The following is a 23,121-nucleotide window of genomic DNA, read 5'->3' on the forward strand; positions in this document are numbered from 1 at the left end:
GTGAGTGCGTGCGTGAGCGTCCATGTGACTGATTCATGCCTGCTGAGTGTGTGCGTCTGCTCTTGTATGACTGTGTGTAACCACCTGCCAGCCAAGGCCGCACTGTTTTTTTGAGATATCTAATGTTTTGGGAACAAGTGTCTCTGTTTTGACCTCCTTTCTCTCATTTTCATAAACATTTTGATTGTTTACTGTCTAAAGTATTTTTTTAATTGTTCTGTTCTCGTACTGTTAAAAACTTCATTACCCATAAATCTCTTGTTTTGGAATGTCATGTCCCCTGGTTACCATAACAACCTTTGGACCCCATTGCTGGGAAGGACACAAGGTCGCTTCTCGCCCTTCAGGCGTATTACTTATCACTGACACTGTGCAGCTCTCCCCTGTGCCCACTGCTACTGTACTGTACTGTACTGTAGTGTATGATTTAAAGCTCTTTTCATTGATTTAAATAATTTAAATTATTTTATTTAACTTTTACAACTATGGTTGTAAAAAAGGGGGGAGTAAGGTAATATATTTTAATTTTGATTTGTTTTCATTCATTTAATTTGGTTTTTCATTGATTTAAGATTTATTTGAAACTTAATTGGAAATATTTCTGTTTCATGGGCTGGACGGAGAGATGGAGAGAGGAATGCAGAGTGTGGAAGGAAGGAATCGGGTCACCGGAAATCAACCACGACTGAGATGGAGTGCAGACGAACCACCACCTGCCAGGCCAGAACAGTGCGAGCCCATCCCACCGCAGCGGCACGAGAAATCGTGCCGGGTTGGTGAGTTTCTGTTGCACTGTTGAAGTTATGCCATGTAGTACTACAAACGCTACCTGAAGAATTAAATTGTTATGAACAAATGACTGGCCAAGGTTTCGTCCCCCCTAGGAATCACCTGAGAAGAAAGAAGAGACCCAGAAGAACCCACATCAACTGCATGTCCTCCTCCCTCAAGTCTCACAATGCCCCACCGTCATCATCGTCCCCATCATCATCATCATCATCATCATCATCATCACCGTCCTCATCACCATCATCGTCATCATCGTCATCCGATCACTGGACTTATGGACTTTTTTTAAATTCATCTTTTATTACAGGTTTTCATTTTTCATTCTGTATTTTTATCTGTTTATTCAATTTGAATTCTGTCTTCATTCATCTGTACAAACGATGAAATATTGTGTCAAGTGTCTTTAACTTTAAGGATTTATTACAGTTCCCTTTAAAAAAAAATTATTACAGTCCTTTTTGAAAATTTGAATTTCTAAATGTTAAAGTCTTCATATTATTATTATTATTATTACCCTGATAAAATGTTTAATGTGGAGGTCATATGAACCTCATACAAAAATTAAAAGGGTAGATTGTATCTACCATACCATATTTATCTTAATAATTTATAAATTATTAAGATAAATATGGATCTATAAATCCATAGTTCAAATAAAACACAGAGACCAAAGGACTATATATTTTAGATTGCTGTATTTAGAGAGGAGTCAGACAGAGGAGACAAACAGTGAGCTACCATAGCGGCAGCTTGATAATTCTCTCTCTCCTCCAAGATGGAGGAGAACAGTAGATAAAGAGTACAGTTTATGACAGTAAGAATCGTGGGACTTATTGATTCGTTCCCATATCATAACAAGGAAGTAGTGCCACGTAGTGCTTGTAATTTTCCACTAGTGACTTATACAGTATATCATGATTACAGTCGGGGCAACAAAACATGATTACAGTCGGGGCGACCAAAGTTATTATGACCTGTAATCAGTTTGCCTGAACCTACAGTATGCGACCAAAATGTGGTCTTCTAATACTGTAAGTTCAGTTCATAATATTTAACCTTATATGGTCATATGAGCTTCATACACAAACATAGAATTATGGTATAATAATTCATATCTAACAATCTACGCTTTTAATTTTTGTATGAGGTTCATATGACCTCCACATTAAACATTTTATCTGGGTAATAATAATAATAATAATAATAATATGAAGACTTTAATAATATTTAGAAATTCAAATTTTCAAAAAGGACTGTAATAATTTTTTTTTAAAGGAAACTGTAATAAATCCTTAAAGTTAAAGACACTTGACACAATATTTCATCGTTTGTACAGATGAATGAAGACAGAATTCAAATTGAATAAACAGATAAAAATACAGAATGAAAAATGAAAACCTGTAATAAAAGATGAATTTTAAAAAAGTCCATAAGTCCAGTGATCGGATGACGATGATGACGATGATGGTGATGAGGACGGTGATGATGATGATGATGATGATGGGGACGATGATGACGGTGGGGCATTGTGAGACTTGAGGGAGGAGGACATGCAGTTGATCTGGGTTCTTCTGGGTCTCTTCTTTCTTCTCAGGTGATTCCTAGGGGGGACGAAACCTTGGCCAGTCATTTGTTCATAACAATTTAATTCTTCAGGTAGCGTTTGTAGTACTACATGGCATAACTTCAACAGTGCAACAGAAACTCACCAACCCGGCACGATTTCTCGTGCCGCTGCGGTGGGATGGGCTCGCACTGTTCTGGCCTGGCAGGTGGTGGTTCGTCTGCACTCCATCTCAGTCGTGGTTGATTTCCGGTGACCCGATTCCTTCCTTCCACACTCTGCATTCCTCTCTCCATCTCTCCGTCCAGCCCATGAAACAGAAATATTTCCAATTAAGTTTCAAATAAATCTTAAATCAATGAAAAACCAAATTAAATGAATGAAAACAAATCAAAATTAAAATATATTACCTTACTCCCCCCTTTTTTACAACCATAGTTGTAAAAGTTAAATAAAATAATTTAAATTATTTAAATCAATGAAAAGAGCTTTAAATCATACACTACAGTACAGTACAGTAGCAGTGGGCACAGGGGAGAGCTGCACAGTGTCAGTGATAAGTAATACGCCTGAAGGGCGAGAAGCGACCTTGTGTCCTTCCCAGCAATGGGGTCCAAAGGTTGTTATGGTAACCAGGGGACATGACATTCCAAAACAAGAGATTTATGGGTAATGAAGTTTTTAACAGTAAGAGAACAGAACAATTAAAAAAATACTTTAGACAGTAAACAATCAAAATGTTTATGAAAATGAGAGAAAGGAGGTCAAAACAGAGACACTTGTTCCCAAAACATTAGATATCTCAAAAGAACAGTGCGGCCTTGGCTGGCAGGTGGTTACACACAGTCATACAAGAGCAGACGCACACACTCAGCAGGCATGAATCAGTCACATGGACGCTCACGCACGCACTCACACAAGAGTGGGGGAGGAATGAAAAGAGATAAGGGCTTAAAGCGCATTCACGCACACACGGGCGCATGCCCGCACTCACACATACAGTATTGGAACGGCACGCACACGTTGACACACACCACCTCTACTCACGCACGAACATGCATGCACGCACGCACACATACAGTACAGTAAATTCATTCTCACAGAATCCATTCTCAGATACACCCAGAAGCCTCCAGGAGGTTTTAAAACTTAACGTTACAATATTTTAAATTAATTTAGACATCAATAATTTGAGTTAGTTATTATTAATCTTAAATCTTAACTTTAATTTCTCAGAGACATTTTAAAACGTCTTAAAAGTACTTAATATTACAGAAAACAGAACAGGTCCATAAAAACGGTCTTAAAGATAAACATATTGCTTCTGACTCCCCCACTCTGCTTCGCGAGGGCAAGCGAGGGAGTGAGAGGCGTAGAGTAAACTCAGTATTATCGGTACAGTGAACATAACAGTAATAAACTGACAAATACTGACAATAACAAGCTATAACCACAACTGACTAGAAGTACACGTTAATTCAGGCTGACTAGAAGTACAAATAAGCTATAACCACAACTGACTAGAAGTACATGTTAAATTCAGGCCGACTAGAAGTACTCGCCCTAGGTTATAAGCCTCGCCCTAGGCTAAAGCAAACAAATAATGACCATTCATCAAGATGAGTTGCAAATTCACTTGTGGGTCCAGACAAAAGACAACGTGACTGTACCGAAAAAGTTAAAGTATGAAAATATTTGTCTCTACTTCCTCATGGACAATGAGAGGGAGAGAAACCAAACGGAGAGAAAGATAAAAAAATTGATTTAAGGTGTTGTACATACACCCTGAAACTTTGTGAGGTGAAACAAAGAGTTTTACGACCATTCTGTATCTATAGATAAGGGTTAATTTACGATGCGTGTCAAACCAAAACATTATTAGGAGCTTTCGGACTCCTCCAGACGGAGGGAGAACACAAATCATCTTAATTATTATTACATTAACATCGTTAATTCAAAATTCAAAGACACGACACGTTACGGGGACTAAGTAAATATGTACTTATCTTAATCATCTTAGGAATTTGCCAGGCGCAGAGATCCAGGCGCAGACAGGACCGGGGGAGTATCCAACCTCTTGTGTCCGATGGTCCAACACGGTCCGCTGCTCCCGGATGTCCACGCAGGTTCCACATTAATCCAAAATAAGATAACACTGTTGTCCAATAAAAACCTTTGTCTGAAAATACAGCAATGTAGAGATTTTCCTGGCTGGTACTTTTTCATACGTGTTGCAACATTGTTCCACCGGGGGAGAGAGTGAACCATGGCTAAACAGCCTGAACACTCCGTCCCTCAGTCGGCCAATGTTGACAAACTGTATGCTGCTACGATGGACCATTATTATTAGATAAATTATTAAGATAAATATGGATCTATAAATCCATAGTTAAAATAAAACACAGAGACCAAAGGACTATATCTTTTAGATTGCTGTATTTAGAGAGGAGTCAGACAGAGGAGACAAACAGTGAGCTACCATAGCGGCAGCTTGATAATTCTCTCTCTCCTCCAAGATGGAGGAGAACAGTATATAAAGAGTACAGTTTATGACAGTAAGAATCGTGGGACTTATTGATTCGTTCCCATATCATAACAAGGAAGTAGTGCCACGTAGTGCTTGTAATTTTCCACTAGTGACTTATACAGTATATCATGATTACAGTCGGGGCAACAAAACATGATTACAGTCGGGGCGACCAAAGTTATTATGACCTGTAATCAGTATGCGACCAAAATGTGGTCTTCTAATACTGTAAGTTCAGTTCATAATTGTAAGAGCCAAATTGATGACCTAATTGGAATGACCTAAATGACCTGTGTAGAGCCTAATTGACCTGTGTCACACCCTGAGTAAGTTCTTTGATCTACAGTATGATGTCATTGTAATTAAGCCTCAGCCTATAGTGTGCTCAGTTTGATTTGATTACCAACTCACTTATTCTGGTGAGGTTTCTGTGTTTGCTGTTAGTCTGAGTGAAGCAGTGTTTGGAGCTACACAGTTTTTTGACCACACACTCATATACTGTACTGTTTGATTTAGATTTTTTGGAGTAAAGCTACTTTTGATTACAGTTACTGTTTGGTGCGTCAACTTATTCCTCACTGCTGCACAGGAGTGCAATTTTTTATGGGAAAAGAAGATTGCCACTTCATTCAAAGTCAAAAAACTTTTGCTCAAGATCAAAGAAGGAATGGATATGGATAAGGATAAGGATGGCTCTGATGGAAGGAGGACATCGAAACCCACTGAGAGAGCAATGGAAGAACGACTCAGCAGGTTTATTGCAACAAGAAGAGGTAAACTATCTCAAATTACTACCATGATGAAAAATATGGAGACTTTAAAACATGATGTCTCAAATGTAAATGTTGTGGAGGAAATGCTAAGGAAAAACTTTTGCAAAGCTGTGCAAGAATTTGACGACATTAATGCTGAGGTGATAGCCTTACTAGATGAAGAGGAAAGACAAGCTGATCAACAGAATTGGTTTGAACCCAAATCAGCCACCATAAATGACTTTGTGGAAAATACCGATAACTGGCTTTCTGTCATGTGGACAAGAATAAGAGGAGAGAACGCTAATGTAAGTGAATGTCCAGCGGGCACACTCCATCACAATGATGTACAAATCGGGGATAGCGTGTCTCAAATTGGAACTGTACAGAAAACCAGCACGAGTAAATCTGGCTCAAAGGCTGGCACCAAGTCATCATCCTCATCCTCAGCCTCAAAGACTTCAAAGACCACAGCAACCAGAGTGTCCTCAGCACGTATTAAGGAAGAAGCAGAGCGCGCTGCACTGATTGCACGCTCAGCTGCATTAAAAGAAAAACAAGCGATTGAGATTGAAGAAGCACAATTAAAGGCTAAAAGAGAGATTGAAGAAGCACAGATAAAAGCTAAAAAGGAACAATTGGATGTTGAAGCTGATATTGCTGCATCCAATGCAAGGATCAATGTGCTTAAGGAATATGATAATGTCAGCAGTCACGCATCAAGTAAGCATTCACAAAGGAGAAGTGGGGCTGGGCCAACTTTAAATACTGCTGCAGGAGGACAAGTTCTAAGTAGACCGGTGCAGTCTTCACAAACCAAGCAGTATGATCAATCTCATGATAACAGCCAGAGACCTGCAACAAGCAGACTCGTGCAGTCTGCGCAAACCACGCAGTATGACCAATCTCATGATTATGGCTACAGACAGAGACATGCAACAAGCAGACCAGTGCAGTCTGTACAAAACGTGCCCTATGATCAATCTCATGATAATGTTAACAGCCAGAGAGCTGCAACAAGCAGACCGGTGCAGTTTGCACAGTACGTACAACATGACCGATCTCATGTTCCAAGCAACCCATTGCAGCATGCACGTGACCAAGTTCAAGATAGTCATGTTCAGTCAAGAAATGTTGAAAGTGATCTGTGTCAAGTAATGCGAAGGCAAAATGTGATTACTGAAATGCTCGTTAAGCAGCAGGCTATGTCTAACCTCCCTTGCAAAGACATTCCAGTGTTTACAGGTGACCCTCTCACTTACAAATCCTTCATCAGAGCTTTTGAGCATGCTGTGGATAGCAAAACTGACAGTATGAAGGACAAGCTTTACTACTTGGAGCAATATACAAGTGGGGAGCCACAGGAGCTCGTTCGAAGCTGTGAACATATGTCATCAGATAGAGCCTACTTCGAGGCCGTACGGTTGCTCCAAAGGCACTATGGAGACGAACTTAAGATTGCCAATGCCTACCTGGATAAGGCATTGAAATGGCCTCAAATCAAGTCGGAGGACGGTAAAGCATTAAGAGCCTATGCCCTTTTCCTGATTGGCTGTAGGAACACTATGGATGACATAGAATTCATGGACGAAATGGACAATCCTACTAACATGCGAGTGGTCGTTTCAAAGCTACCTTACAAACTTAAGGAGAAGTGGAGAACAACTGCGTTTGAGATCCATGAGAGGGGAAGAGGACGAGCCAGGTTTTCTAACCTAGTCGACTTTATCGACCGCCAGGCCAAAGTAGCCATGGACCCTCTGTTTGGAGATGTGGTAGAGAATTATCAAGCCACAAAAGGAAAGGAGAAAGTTTCAAAGGAGAGAACCAGCCAGAGGTCTGGTAAGAGGGAGAGCAGTTTTGCTGCTGGTGTTCAAGACACAACCTCAGAAGCAACAGGTGTACAAGACACAACAGACACATCCAAGAAAAGCAGTCCAGTAAAGAATGTGGCTGTAGCTTTCCACAAACCATGTTTATACTGTCAGAAGAATCACGCTCTTGCTGTCTGCAATAAGATTAAAGACCTGACGAACAAAGAACGGGTAGATTTCCTCAAATCTAAGGGCCTGTGCTTTGGATGCCTTACCTTAGGGCATATGACTAAAAGTTGCAAAAAGAGAATACAGTGCCAGACCTGTTCTAAGTTGCACCCAGACATACTACATGTTGTGAAAGAAGAAAACAGTGCACCCACAAATGATGAAGAAAGCACCACTGAGAGTGATGCAGTTACCAGTGCCTATGCGTCACTGGGTCAGGAGGCTTGTGGAAACACTGGGGCTGGAGGGGAATGTGTCCTAGCCGTGGTACCAGTGAAAGTGAAATCACAAAGGAGTGAAAGATATGTGGAAACATATGCCTTCATCGACCCAGGCAGCACTGCAACTTTTTGCACTGAAGGTCTACAGAGAACACTGAACCTAAAAGGAAAGAACACCCAGTATCTTTTAGACACCATGAGTCAAGATAGTCACAAGCTGATGAGGAGTTGTGTTCTTTCAGACCTGGAGGTGTGTGGAATTGAAGGGAATACCTACATTGAACTGCCGAAAGTGTATACACACCCCCACATCCCTATAAAGAAAGAAAATATCCCACGACAGGAAGATATTTCGCAATGGCCTTACCTGAAGGAGGTGCGTTTGCCACGCATTGAAGCAGAGGTGGGTCTACTCATAGGAGCCAACATCCCTAAAGCCATTGAGCCGTGGCAGGTCATCAACAGTGAAGGTGAGGGGCCTTATGCTGTCAAAACTGCCCTAGGATGGGTGATAAATGGACCCCTTAGAAAAGGAGATGGCAGCGAGTCGGCCAGTGGTGAACTGCAGAGCCTCACTGCTAATCGCATCTCTGTGACAGAGATAGAAGAACTGCTAGTTAAGCAGTATAACACAGATTTCCCTGAGCGAAGCTGTGAAGAAAAGGACGAGATGTCTCAAGAGGATCTCAAATTTATGCACTTAGCCACAAGTTCAGCAAAACCGGTTGATGGGAATTATTGCATGAGTTTGCCCCTGAGAAATGAAGACATCAAAATGCCAAATAACCGCCACATTGCCTTGCAACGGGCTGATACTCTCAAGAGAAAGTTCCTGAGAAATCCAGGATTCCATGAAGATTACAAAACCTTCATGAAAAGTGTCATTGAAAAAGGCTATGCCGAAAAAGTACCTGTTGAGCAGCTCAGTCGCAATGATGGCAGAGTGTGGTACATCCCTCACCACGGGGTGTACCACCCAAAGAAAAAGAAGATAAGAGTAGTGTTTGATTGCACTGCTACATATCAGGGAACCTCGCTAAATGAGCAGTTACTTCAAGGACCAGACCTCACCAACCCACTGATTGGTGTACTATTAAGATTCAGAGAACACCCAGTGGCGCTAATGGCAGACATAGAATCTATGTTTTATCAGGTGAAGGTGCCGGAAGAAGGTGCAGATCTGCTGCGGTTCATGTGGTGGCCGGACGGCAATCCACATGAGAACGTGGAGGAGTTTAGGATGAATGTTCACCTTTTTGGTGCCACATCTTCGCCTAGCTGCGCTTCTTATGCTCTGCGAAGAACTGCAGAAGATGCTAAAGATGTCATAAGCACAGAAGCAGTGGAAACCGTGCTAAAAAACTTTTATGTTGATGACTGTTTAAAGTCTGTGCCAACAGAAGACCTGGCAGTCAGTTTAGTACAAGACCTCCAAACCTTGTGTGCCAGAGGTGGTTTCCATCTGACTAAATGGGTGAGCAACAGCAAGGCAGTCTTGTTGACTATCCCTGACCAAGAACGAGCACCAGAAGTCAAAGACTTGGACCTAAGTCACAGCACCCTTCCTATGGAACGTGCCCTTGGTGTTCAATGGTGCACAGAGACTGACATGTTTAGGTTCCATGTAAATGTGCAAGACAAGCCCATCACTAGGCGTGGAATCCTGTCCACAGTCAGTTCCATTTACGACCCTTTTGGATTCTTGTCACCACTTATTTTGCCAGTGAAACTGATCTTGCGAGACCTGTGCAAGAATAAGCTAGGCTGGGACGAAGAGATTGACAATGGACAGGCAAAACAGTGGCAAGAATGGCTGTCAAGCCTGGAGATCTTATCAGGTTTTAGCATTCCCAGATGCATAAAGCCAGATGGATTTGGACCCATTCAGTCAGCACAGCTGCACCATTTTGCTGATGCTAGTGAGGACGGCTATGCAACGGCATCCTATGTTGTGCTAACCAACCAGGAGAACAGAAAACATTGTTCTTTCCTGATGGGAAAATCGAGAGTGACACCTCTCAAGCATGTCACAATACCGCGACTGGAACTAACAGCAGCTGTTGTTGCTGTCAAGATGGACAGAATGATCAGACAGGAGCTTCAAGTCCCGCTACAGGAATCTGTCTTTTGGACTGACAGCACTACGGTGCTAAGATACCTTTCAAATGAAAGCACTCGCTTTAAGACCTTCGTAGCCAACAGGGTTACCACCATAAGGGAGCACTCTCAGCCCACCCAATGGCGCTATGTCAACTCAGCGTTGAATCCTGCGGACCAGGCTTCTCGAGGGTTGACAGCTGAGAAGTTCATCGGAAGCAAAACCTGGAGTCAAGGCCCAGACTTCTTGCTGAAGCCAGAAAGCGAGTGGCCGAAACAACTGTATCAAAATGTTTCAGCGACTGAAGAAGATCCTGAAATCAAGAAATGTGCTACCGCCATCGTACTCAGCACAACAGATGATCTGGATCCAGTTAACAGACTTATCGCTTACTACTCTACGTGGATGCGATTAAAAAGAGCGGTTGGCTGGTTTCTCAGACTAAAGGAGACGCTGATACAGCTGAAAAACAAGAGGAAAGACCTCCAAGTTACAATCTGTCAGTCTGAGAGCAACCCTGAGAAGCAGAATAAGCTCATTGAAAAGAACATGAGGAAGTTCAAGTCAACACTGAAACCAACTCCATTGACACTGGAAGATCTGGTTAAAGCAGAAACTGAGCTCATACGGCTAAGTCAGCTACAGGAGTACCCTGAAGAAATCAGTACTCTGCAAGAAAACCTTCATCTGAAGAGAAAGAGTCCGATTTACAAACTTGACCCTGTTGTGCAGGATGGGATACTGAGAGTTGGAGGCAGGCTTAACAAAGCTGCAATGCCACTGGAGGCTAAGCATCCGGCCATTATATCAAAGTCCTCACCCTTAGCCAACCTCATACTGCAGCATATCCATCAAGAAATCGGACATTGTGGACGCAATTATATGCTTGCAGTACTGCGTCAAAAATACTGGATTCCCCAAGCCAACTCAGCTGTCAGGAAAACCATCTCAAGATGCACAGTGTGCAGAAGGTTCAACACCAAAGCTGGAAGGCAAAAGATGGCAGATTTGCCTGAAGATAGGTTACTACCTGATGAGCCACCCTTTACCAACGTAGGGGTTGACTTCTTTGGACCCTTTGAGGTTAAACGTGGACGAAGCATTGTGAAACGCTACGGTGTGATTTTCACTTGTCTCACCATGAGAGCTGTTCACATCGAAATAGCCCACAGTTTAGACACGGATTCCTGCATTAACGCAATACGCCGGTTTATATGCAGAAGAGGACAAGTGACAACTAGAAATACTGTTCCTTCGAAACAGTGTGGGCTCGATTCCAACCCAACAAATAGGATACTTTAAGGTACTGTAAGGTACAGTACCCTACAGTATTGTACTGTACCTTACTATACTGTACTGCACCTTACTGTACTGTACTGTACTTTACTGTACACTACTGTACTGTACCTTACAGTACTGTACTTTACTGTACTCTGCTGTACCTTACTGTACTCTACTGTACTTTACCTTACTGTACTTTACTGTACTCTACTGTAACTTACTGTACTTTACTGTACTCTACTGTACCTTACTGTACTGTACTTTACTGTACTCTACTGTACCTTACTGTACTGTACTGTACCTTACTGTACTGTACTTAACTGTACTCTACTGTACCTTACTGTACTATACTGTACTGTACTCTACTATGCCGTACTGTAACTTACTGTACTGTACTCTACTGTACCTTACTATACTGTACTTTACTGTACTCTACTGTACCTTACTGTACTCTACTGTACTTTACTGTACTCTACTGTACCTTACTGTACTGTATTGTACTTTACTGTACTGTACTGTACTTTACTGTACACTACTGTATCTTGCTGTACCTTACTGTGCTGTACGTTACTGTACTTTACTGTACTTTACTGTACACTACTGTACTGTACCTTACAGTACTGTACTTTACTGTACTCTGCTGTACCTTACTGTACTCTACTGTAACTTACTGTACCTTACTGTACTGTACTTTACTCTACTCTACTGTACTGTACCTTACTGTACTTTACTGTACTCTACTGTACCTTACTGTACTGTACCTTACTGTACTGTACTTTACTGTACTCTACTGTACCTTACTGTACTATACTGTACTGTACTCTACTGTGCCGTACTGTACCTTACTGTACTGTACTCTACTGTACCTTACTATACTGTACTTTACTGTACTCTACTGTACCTTACTGTACTCTACTGTACTTTACTGTACTCTACTGTACCTTACTGTACTGTATTGTACTTTACTGTACCTTACTGTACTGTACTCTACTGTACCTTTCTGTACTGTACCTTTCTGTACCTTACTGTACTTTACTGTACTCTACTGAACCTTACTGTACTTTTACTGTACTCTACTGAACCTTACTGTACTGTACATATTCTATGTGTTCTAGATCTACATTTTTGATTCTGTGTTTGGGAACCAGCAACTGTCAAATGGACTCCAACTGTAGTGGAGTATATTGAGTGCATATACTGTAGGCTAACAATCCCAGATCACATCTGTCCTCCACTATGTCTTTAACCAAGGCGTTCTTCTATGTGGCCACTCCAGACTGAGGAGTGGAGCATGGCTTTTATTGTGTTTGTGGATCTGACTTGGAAATGCATTGGTTTTGATATCTCCCTGACAACCAACAACAACCACTAATATGGCTGACTGTCCCTGCGGGCTCTAGGATATATGGCTATGGGATTTACATCCCATCGCCCGGACTTGATTCTTGATCACAGCTGTGTAATCAGTAGAGTGGAGAGGGACATTTATTTATAGTTTTAACTATAACTATAGTTTTATACATCACACAGCTTAGACATTTGGATCAAATCAGAGAGCAGACCTGTGTGAACGCAATGATATAGATAGCATATCTGAAGTGTGAACACTGCAGCCACAGCGCCTTAACATAAACATGGGTCTATTATCCTTCTCTCCACTCTGTCCCCACTCACTAAACCCATTGGAAATGCATTGGGTGCTTAAAGTTAAACATTTTTATTTTTTTATATTTATACTACAAAACATTTCAAAACGAAAAATACAAGCACACGTGTCCTCAGTAAGCTGAACACATAAAAATTTGAATGGTGTTGAAAGGTGTAAGCGTTTAAGAGATGAAGCGCGCCAAAGTTTTGAGGAGATACACATATAGCTATAAATAAATAAACTAGAAATACTGTTCCTTCGAAACAGTGTGGGCTCGATTCCAACCCAAAACAATAATAGTAAAAGTGTCAAGTTCCCAGGCAATGCTCTCTTTCATTTTACTGACGTAAAATGGTAATGCAAATACAATGTAGACAAGCAGTGTTATTACATGAACTTAAAGGACCAGGTCACCTTTGGGACAACCAGATCTTATTTTATTGTTGTGTGGGGACACGATCAACACAATGTTGAGTTATTTTTTGTGTTCAATCTGTGTTTTTAGATATTTTAGTATTTCAGTATGCTACAACTGGTCATATGATGCATTTTGCATCATATGATGCATGAGATGATGCAATATCATGCTACAAAGCATCATATGACCAGTTGTAGCATGCTGAAATAATAAAATATCTAAAAACACAGATTGAACACAAGAAATTACAGGATTGTGTTGATCGTGTCCCACACAACAATAAAATAAGATCTGGTTGTCCCAGAGGTGACCTGGTCCTTTAAAGGTATGGACAATTAAATCAAAATAAAATTAAAATATAATGTGGACGGGTAACCAACAACAAAAGTTCGAGACCAGTAGCATGTTGGGAACTGAAGTTATGGCTGTTTAAAGCCTGGGAAGAAAGATGGGGAACCTGTGTGTGTGTGTGTGTGTGTGTGTGTGTGTGTGTGTGTGTGTGTGTGTGTGTGTGTGTGTGTGTGTGTGTGTGTGTGTGTGTGTGTGTCTGTCCTAGGGGTCCCTGAACTACACTTTGCAAACCAGCAAACCACATCAAAGTAATAGTACGCAGATGGTCCTAATATTGACAAGCTTTTTAAAAACAGCAGATCTACAAGATCACAACATGTCGCAATGTCACATTGTAGATCAGCTTCTACGTGATTCATCTACCGTATGTTTTGTATTAATAATAAAATCTGCAAAGTAACAAGTAACTAAAGCTGCCAAATGCAATTGCAGTGGAGTATAAGTAACAAAAGTGTAAAGTAAAAGTTGGTATACAGTACGGGACATGCTGATCCAAATGCATATGGGATATACTAGGATTCAAATGCAGACAGGCTGAAATTCATGGCTTTTAAAGTGTTTGGGGTGTGGTTTTGCCAGGTGGGTCCACTTCGGTTGATCGTCTGATTTGGAAATGCATTGGTTGTGATATCTCCCTGACAACCAACAACAACCACACAGAGTGCCCCTGCGGGTTCTAGGATATATACTGTAAAGCCCATCGCCCGGGAACCTTATTCTTTTTAAGTTAAATTTCTAAAACACTACAAAACATGTGTCAAAGACAAATACAAGCAAACGTCTCCACAGTAACACAGTAACAGTTGTTTGTGTGTCAGTGTGTGTGTATGCGTGTGTGTGTGCGTGTGTGCGTGCGTGCGTGCGTGCGTGTTAATAATTATTATTATTATTAATAATAAAATCTGCTAAATAAAAAGTAACTGAAGCTGTCAAATGCTGTATTTATAGTAGAGTATAAGTAACAAAAATGGAAATTAGAGTAAAAGTACCTAAAAATTGTACTGTAGGTACAAGTACTTGTTTGTATATACTTGAGTAAATGTACTTGGTTACTTTGCAGCACCACTAGCCTTACATTAAGACGTATCTGCCGAGACTTTCGCATTGTCACTGCAGGGCCAACTTATGTAAGGCTACATCACCACAGAACAGCCAATGACAGCCAAGCCTTTAATCACAGCTGTGTCAATCAGTAGAGTGGAGAGGGACATTTATTTATAGTTTTAACTATAACTATAGTTTTATACATCACACAGCTTAGACATTTGGATCAAATCAGACAGCAGACCTGTGTGAACGCATTGATATAAATAGCATATCTGAAGTGTGAATATTGCAGCCACAGCGACTTAATATAAACATGGGTCCCTTTCCTCACTAAACCCATTGGAAATGCATTGGGTGCTTAAAGTTAAACATTTTTATTTTTTTATAATTAAACTACAAAACATTTCAAAACCAAAAGTACAAGCACACGTGTCCTCAGTAAGCTGAACACATAAAAATTTGAATGGTGTTGAAAGGTGTAAGCGTTTAAGAGATGAAGCGCGCCAAAGTTTTGAGGATACTGACTAGTATAGTATAGAAATAAATAATGAAGATAACATACGTGTGCTCGCCTTCCAGGCGAGCCCACAATAATGAAGATAACATACGTGTGCTCGCCTTCCAGGCGAGCCCACAATTATGCGTTCAGACAACGGAACGAATTTTGTCGCTGCTGAAAGAGAACTACGTGAGTCAGTAAAGAACCTAGATCACACGAAGATACAGAACAGCATGGGACAAAAAGGCATCAGATGGATATTCAACACCCCAGCAGCTTCCCATCAGGGCGGCGTATGGGAAAGACAGATTCGCTCTGTACGAAAGGTTCTAAACTCGGTGTTCAATCAACAATCACTTGATGATGAAGGTCTTCTGACTATCATGTGCGAAGTCGAAGCAATAATCAATAACAGACCGATTACGCAGTCTTCAGATGACCCCAACGATTTGGAAGCCTTAACGCCTAACCATCTGCTGCTACTGAAAACCAAACCCAGCATTCCGCCTGGAGTCTTCAGCAAAGACGATCAGTACGCACGACGACGATGGAAGCAGATACAGTACATGGCTGATCTGTTTTGGACTAGATGGACCAGGGAGTATCTGCCACTCCTTCAGGAGAGACAAAAGTGGCTCACACCCCAGAGGAACTTCCTGCCAGGAGATATCGTCTTGATAATGGATGAAACTGCCCCTCGAAACTCCTGGATCATGGGGAGAGTGATAAAGACATTCCCAGACTCCTGTGGTACAGTGAGACGAGTTAGTGTGCAGACCAAAACTAACGTATTGGACAGACCCATAACCAAACTCTGCCTGCTGAAGCAAGCAGTGTAATCGTGAAGATATGAAGACATGAAGAAATATGGACATTAAGATTACTTAATTTTGATGCATGATGATTATGTTTTTGGCTCTTTGTGTTTGATTTTGTGAATTTGTAATTGTTTTGAGTTAATGGTAAACAATTAGGGGCTGGAAATGTAAGAGCCAAATTGATGACCTAATTGGAATGACCTAAATGACCTGTGTAGAGCCTAATTGACCTGTGTCACACCCTGAGTAAGTTCTTTGATCTACAGTATGATGTCATTGTAATTAAGCCTCAGCCTATAGTGTGCTCAGTTTGATTTGATTACCAACTCACTTATTCTGGTGAGGTTTCTGTGTTTGCTGTTAGTCTGAGTGAAGCAGTGTTTGGAGCTACACAGTTTTTTGACCACACACTCATATACTGTACTGTTTGATTTAGATTTTTTGGAGTAAAGCTACTTTTGATTACAGTTACTGTTTGGTGCGTCAACTTATTCCTCACTGCTGCACAGGAGTGCAATTTTTTATGGGAAAAGAAGATTGCCACTTCAATAATATTTAACCTTATATGGTCATATGAGCTTCATACACAAACATAGAATTATGGTATAATAATTCATATCTAACAATGTGCACATCTAAAAGACATCTGAAAACATAGCTACTCCCATTAATAGCTTGCTTTTCAATAATCGTGCAAAGTATATGAATGTTGTTTTCTGGATAGCAAATGTGAACTCCTAGCAAAATGTTCCCAAAGACTTGAGTGTCATTTGACCAAAGAACTGCACATGGATATATGATGATGGCCCTGGGCAGTGCGATATGGGTTGTATGTGGGATAAAGCCACCGAATGAACTGGCAAAACATTTCACTGTGGGGTTAGAGTGCCATTTCCGACCATAGAGATGATACAATGTTGGACAGTTTTTACTTTATAAGGATCAGCTTCATGAAGTTATTTTATCAGATGATTTTGACATTGTGCCCAGGCTCCAGTCAAAGCCGGCTCCAAAGACAGAAAGAAGAAGTGTGTCATTGACATGGTCCAGGACGCCCCCATCAGAACAGTCCTCAGGACTGTCCATGTCCCTCTCCAGGACCTGGTCAAACAAAGTCAGAAAGTTGACCTTGTGGGTGACCTTGGTTTCCTGGTCACAGAACCCAGTATGAGGGCTATGGAACCAATGGAAAAGGTTGGTGGAACACATTCATTTCTACACATACTGTACATTTGGAGTACAATGGCAAAACATGTCACTTTGTCATTTTTAAATGATAACAACTATTACCCAAAGTTCTAGATTTAACAAACCCTAAAACAAGCTGAGAGAGAAACTGATTTAAATCCTTTTAGGATTTAGCAAAGAGAATCAAAGATGACAAAAAGGGGGACAAGAAATCCAAGACGGGCAGAGACAGCACCGTTGGACAGAAGAATAGAGCAGATTCCAAAGGTGAGCATAAATACAAGCTCCTTTATGCGTGCACTCAAAGCACAAGTTCACATCATAAAATATATCTCCAAATTTGTCACCATTCCATCTCATCAGTTAGGGATCTGTCATGAAACAATTCGTTTTTCTTTACTTTAAGTAATCTTAGAGGAACGTCAAAACAATCAAACTTGGAACTTTCTGTAATCAGAGATAGCTTTTAATTCTTGTTTGTGTATAGAACACAATAAGGACATCTGATTTATCTGATTATCTCCATGACCAAGACCAGTGATGGACAAAGTACTCAACTCCTGCACTTGAGTCAAAGTATACTCCTGGTCATTGGTCAAATATTAGTGTCAAATGTGTACTTGAGTTACCAGAGTTTGCCTTTAAAAATACTCATTAATTCAGAATGAAAAAAAAGTACAAATAACAAAGTACATTTTCTTTTATGTTAATGCATTGCTGTATTGAAAGTTTTATTCATCAGTGACTGAAACATTGCTTCTCTCTCAATAAATGTACTCCTGTACCGAATTCCAATTATTACAAAATTCCAATACAATACAAACATAAAATATAATATTTGTCTCTGAAATGTAGTGGAGTGAAAGTATGCAAAAAATACAAATATTCAAGTTCAGATACTCAACATATTTACTTAAGTACAGTGTACTTGGTTATTGTCATCACTGACCAAGACTTTCTCTTGGCTGTTGACATCAATACATTACATTCAGTCAAGGGTGTCGCACCAAATTCTGGGCCTGGGTGCTTTAACTATTGAAAAATAGCAGATCTACAAGCTCGCAGCGTGCAAGTCTTTTTCAAATCCTTCTAAGGTTTTTTGGAAAACCTATGTTTCTATGTCAGTGGTGCTCAAACATTTTCATGTCAAGAACCCCCAAAATGATATGTATTTGACCCCGCAGAAGCAAAATTTGTGTTACAAATGTTCGCTTAAAAAGTACATGTATTCAAAGATTTGCACACATTTTCACAACCTTTTAAAAATAGCAGATCTACAAGCTCACACGTGCTGTGAGCTTGTATATCTGCTATTTTCCAATAGCTAAAGTATAAAATAATTCCAGGCCCCTCCACCTTGGGCCCTAGTAACTCAGTCCCACTTTTCCCCCCTTGTGACGCCCCTGCATTCAGTGTATTTATTGTAATGGCAGTGGCATTTTCATTCCTATGATTTCCTTGCGATAAAAGTAAGCCTATTAAATATTATATAATAGATTGATGATAGGTTATTGGTTTACTTGTGATCCTAGATTACCATTTCTATGCATTTTATGTATTACCTTGTGTTGTCTGATTCTAAATCGCATTGCATTAAGAGCGTCTGCTAAATGTCTAAATTGTAAATTGTAGAATGGGTGATTCCACCCCACGGTACTGGCATTGTTATAGAGCTTATTCAATCAAATATTGATAAACAATGGTGCATTGGTGGCATTTTATAATAATAAAGATAAGTATTAAATTAGTTGGCATTTCAAAACTTTCTCAATAAGAAATGCAGTGTACATATAAAAGGCTTGTACTGTACCTTATCTTTTGATACCCTCTCATTTTCCTGCATACGGTAGGTAAAGGCAAAGGACTAAAGGAAAGTGAAGCTGATCTCCACATAGAGGACCCTGCTGCTGCCATCCAACATGAAACGTTAAGTTTGGAGTTCACAATGCAGCTTGAGAAATGGAGGTCAGCATCTGAAGCCCATCAACTACTTTTGCCTCAATAATGTGCTCCTCCAGTATTATTACTTAAAGCAGCACTATGTGACTTTCCTCTTCCAACCCGGATTTGAACCTGGTTTCCAGCTCAAGTGCTGACATTTTTACCATGAGCTACAGTAATAGAGCCAGCCTGATGAATTGAATCTTGACCATCTGCTCAAAATTTGTGTCAGATCCTGTGTCTAGGTGAGACATGACCTTTGACATGATCTAAATGTCTCAATAGAAGAGCAGGGAGACAAAATACAACCAACTACATTTTATATTGTATTAACTCTACCATAGATTGGACACATTTGCATTTTATTCATTAAAAAAAGAGGATTTAATGTATAAGCTAGGGGTCAATCAGCCTCATGGTGGCGCTATAACAGGCCGATTTGTGTTTTTACCTATAACTCCACTGATCAGTGTACAACTTTGTATGTCCACTCCCCAGAGGCCAAGGAAAAACCTTTGCCCTGCATTTTTCATATCTGAAAAATACATATGGAGATACAAGGTTTCTGCGCAACAGCAATGTTATGTTAGCAAAATGGTAATGTTCTCATTTGTGTAATACAAATAAAACACCTTTAATTGGTTGAGCAAACTGACACCTTTTTAATAATCAAGTAATTTACAGTTTCAAATAAACACCTTTTTTGATATTACAATACATCTGTCACCCCTTGACATGTGCAAACAATTAGGATACTGATAAGTTAACAGTTGTGTGGGAGACCTTTCTTTACCTACAGTATATTCTCACCCACACTACTGAACATAGCAACAAAAACAATTTCCCATGCCCCCCCATAAAAACCAAAGTCACCCATTTAATTACAATACATTTATATTTGAATCATCTGTAAAGTTTTGGGTACTGAATTCAAGGAGACAGTTCTCCCATAAGAGCGCTTAATGGCTGGCTTGGACATTAAAGATGCTTGGCAAAAACAAGCACACAGACGCACACATTACCAACACGCCCATGGGCACCGCATATATTCTGATTCATGTGCAAATATCTTGATTGTGCCAACAATATTCCTGGGAAGGTTTCAGAAGGTCTGGTCGTCATTACAGGATTCGGTCCAGTGGCCAAAGGCCTCACAGATATCGCAGTATGGGCGTTCTTCACCTTTACTGCCATGGTACGCGGTGTGTGGAGGAGAGTCTGGCATCTGCATCTGTGTGGGGCAGTCCTCGGTATCATGGAGGTCAAAGCAGTCGCAGATGTCACAGAACAGCCTCGGTGGTGGTTTCTTTTTGGGTTCCTTGTTTGAACTGCAAATAGAAGTGGTTGATGTGACCGTCACTAAAACTACAAAATATTGCCATTTCATAATACTACAAAATGTAAGATTTAATGTGTTTCACAATTCCCACTTGGCCAAATGTCTTTTTTTCTCGTTATGCCAATACCCGATTCCCCACATATTCTAGTCCAAAATGTTCTTTGTAAATGTATGAAAAAGTGGTCTGTGACCCAAACATGGATCCTAACCCATTGTTTGGGAAACACTGTTCCTAATCACTTCTCACGGCTTACCCGATTCCCCATGTATTCTAGTCACTTGTCACTGCCAACTCCCAACAGTTGGGCCTAAGGAGAGCATTTACCATCACAACGCTCCACTGGACCGTTATGCGTGACCTCAGTGGCGCTTCTTTTCACATGATGGGGAGCCGTTTCACCAGGACGATGTAATGTAACACACAAGGCACCACCTGGGTGCCTAATGTCAATTTAAGGAGAAGTTTGAAATAGTACATTATTGGATATTGGATGTAGGCTTACCCGTCATAGTTATCCAGCTCGTTGCCATTATTCCCGTTCAGAGCAGCCGCCGCCAATTTCTCTAGCTTGCCCTTGAGTTCATCATTCTTCCGCTGTAGGTCAACAATGACTGTATTCAAGAAATCAACCTGCAAATGACAGAAAAAAAAGATAACTGCAGTTGTTGAGTAATTACCTACAAAAGAATGAAAACCTTTTTTTCTGTTCTGTTTTTAAATATAGAATAGATTGTCCATTTCTGTAAACCCAGATTATTATGTTGCGTATAAATGTGAACTACAGAAAACCACAACAGTGCCTAGACATACAGTAATGTAGATGTTAAATAAAACCAACTAACATTGTACAGTCTATGGTCCCTTTAAGGCAGGGGTGGGCAACTTTGATGATGGTGAGGGCCACTATATTTCCACCTTCACTCCAGAGGGCCACATTGCATATTGCTACTTCTTACTTTGTCATTCTAGTATCTCATACAAAAGAAGCAAAAATAGCAGATCTACAAGCTCAAAACGCATCGCGCTGCGATGCGTTTTGAGCTTGTAGATCGGCTATTTTTACTTCTTTTGAATTGGAATCCTGAATAATTTTTTGTAATTTTTTAATTGGAATCCTGAAATGTAACATTTTGATTTAATTTCAAACACATTTAGTTATATATTCATGTTGACTCTATGAACCTAAATACAAATACCTACATTGGACAAAAACAAAAAATACATTTGAATACTACTATACTAGTCATTAAGCTACTAATATAGACTGACGGAATTAAAGCAGGTCATGTTTCGAAATGTAACAGCTGAAATCAATAATATATCAGTATTCCGGTATTAACCAGCGGGCCGCATTAAGTGAAGGTGAGGGCCGCATGTGGCCCCCGGGCCGCCAGTTGCCCATGTATGCTTTAAGGCAAAACTATACATCACCACCTTGAGTTTTGTGTGTGTAATATTTATCGATGAAAGATTGGGTGTCTCAACCGTCCTTTAATGCCTCAACAATCTCACATCTCATACATTTCTAAAGCTATAAATTGTAGAGCTCATGGGCGTCTGAGCCATTATATGAGGATGGGACAATCGTCCCACCGATGTTTTAAAATGTTCAATTTGGTGAATTCCTCAGAATGTGAGTGCATAACAAGAGCCACTGTGATATCAACAGACACACAAACATGCACAAGTGAAGCTGATGAAAAACGTTAACAAACCGCTGCCTGATGGTGGGATAAACATCAGAGACAGGGGAGGAGGAGAGGGATTTAAGGATTAAAAAAAAGGAGAGGGAAAAGACAAAATTGAGATTTGAATTAGATGGCAGACAGCATAGCATACTTCGCCATCATTAACAGAAAATACTAGAAACACTAACCAATTAACTAAAACAGAAGCTGGATGTATTAAAGAAGTCAATGAAGCGCTTCAGTTAAGCTATCATAATAGCACCCAATTCAATTGACATGTCCAATATATTATGTCTGAATTGAGAAAATGAGGGACGCTGGTAAAGTTTTAAAATCTCATTTTAGCTTTGCAATAACAGTGGATTACACACTCCTTTTTGTCTCTTTATCTGAAGATCAACAGTGACTTCAAATGTAACTAAGACACCGCATGGCAGATATCAATATAAGATATACTGTACAGTATGTATGTAGTATATTTCTGTAAATGGTCCAATGCCACAACACTGATAAAAAGCGTTAAGAAACTATCCAAACAGCTGCCCAAAATTATGTATATTTATTATATCTTTAAATATACCAAGTGAGATTGCCCATAAGATTTTCCATGCTATGATATAGCAAAGGTAGAGACATTTCGTTTCCCATGATCTATAAGACAAATTAATTTTATAAACTGAATGATATCATACACATTTGGTCTGCATAATCCCGTGTAGAACAGGATTATGATTTGGTCAATAATCATCATTATGGATACCTGACTCTCTGCAGTCTCCTTATCTTCCCTCAACTGGTCAAGGACTGCATCACCTGGAAGAATCAACATTCAGTACATTTAAAGATTACTCTGAACCCTCAAATAGCCTAATAGTTGATTTATTAGCAAACTAAGACAGCAAACATTCT

The 23,121-nt window shown here is 40.2% G+C and overlaps 1 protein-coding gene across 4 annotated transcripts in view; it reads right to left on the bottom strand.

Moving 5' to 3' along the window:
- Positions 1-19,855: 19,855 nt before the first annotated feature.
- The window catches only part of clip1a (CAP-GLY domain containing linker protein 1a), a 32,765-nt gene continuing 29,499 nt past the window's right edge, over positions 19,856-23,121 (bottom strand). For 3 of the 4 annotated variants that reach the window (XM_080738123.1, XM_080738121.1, XM_080738122.1), the window contains 3 exons: positions 22,973-23,025; positions 21,027-21,154; positions 19,856-20,512 (listed from right to left, as the gene is read on the bottom strand). In XM_080738123.1, coding sequence (XP_080594249.1) covers positions 20,287-20,512; positions 21,027-21,154; positions 22,973-23,025 — 407 coding nt within the window. In that variant the 3' untranslated portion in view covers positions 19,856-20,286. The remainder of the gene's footprint in view (positions 20,513-21,026; positions 21,155-22,972; positions 23,026-23,121) is intronic. The other variant, XM_080738124.1, reaches the window with a different exon arrangement.

This window comes from Nannobrachium achirus (genome assembly GCF_963921795.1).
Source record: "Nannobrachium achirus genome assembly, chromosome: 12".
Classification (NCBI taxonomy): Eukaryota; Metazoa; Chordata; class Actinopteri; order Myctophiformes; family Myctophidae; genus Nannobrachium; species Nannobrachium achirus.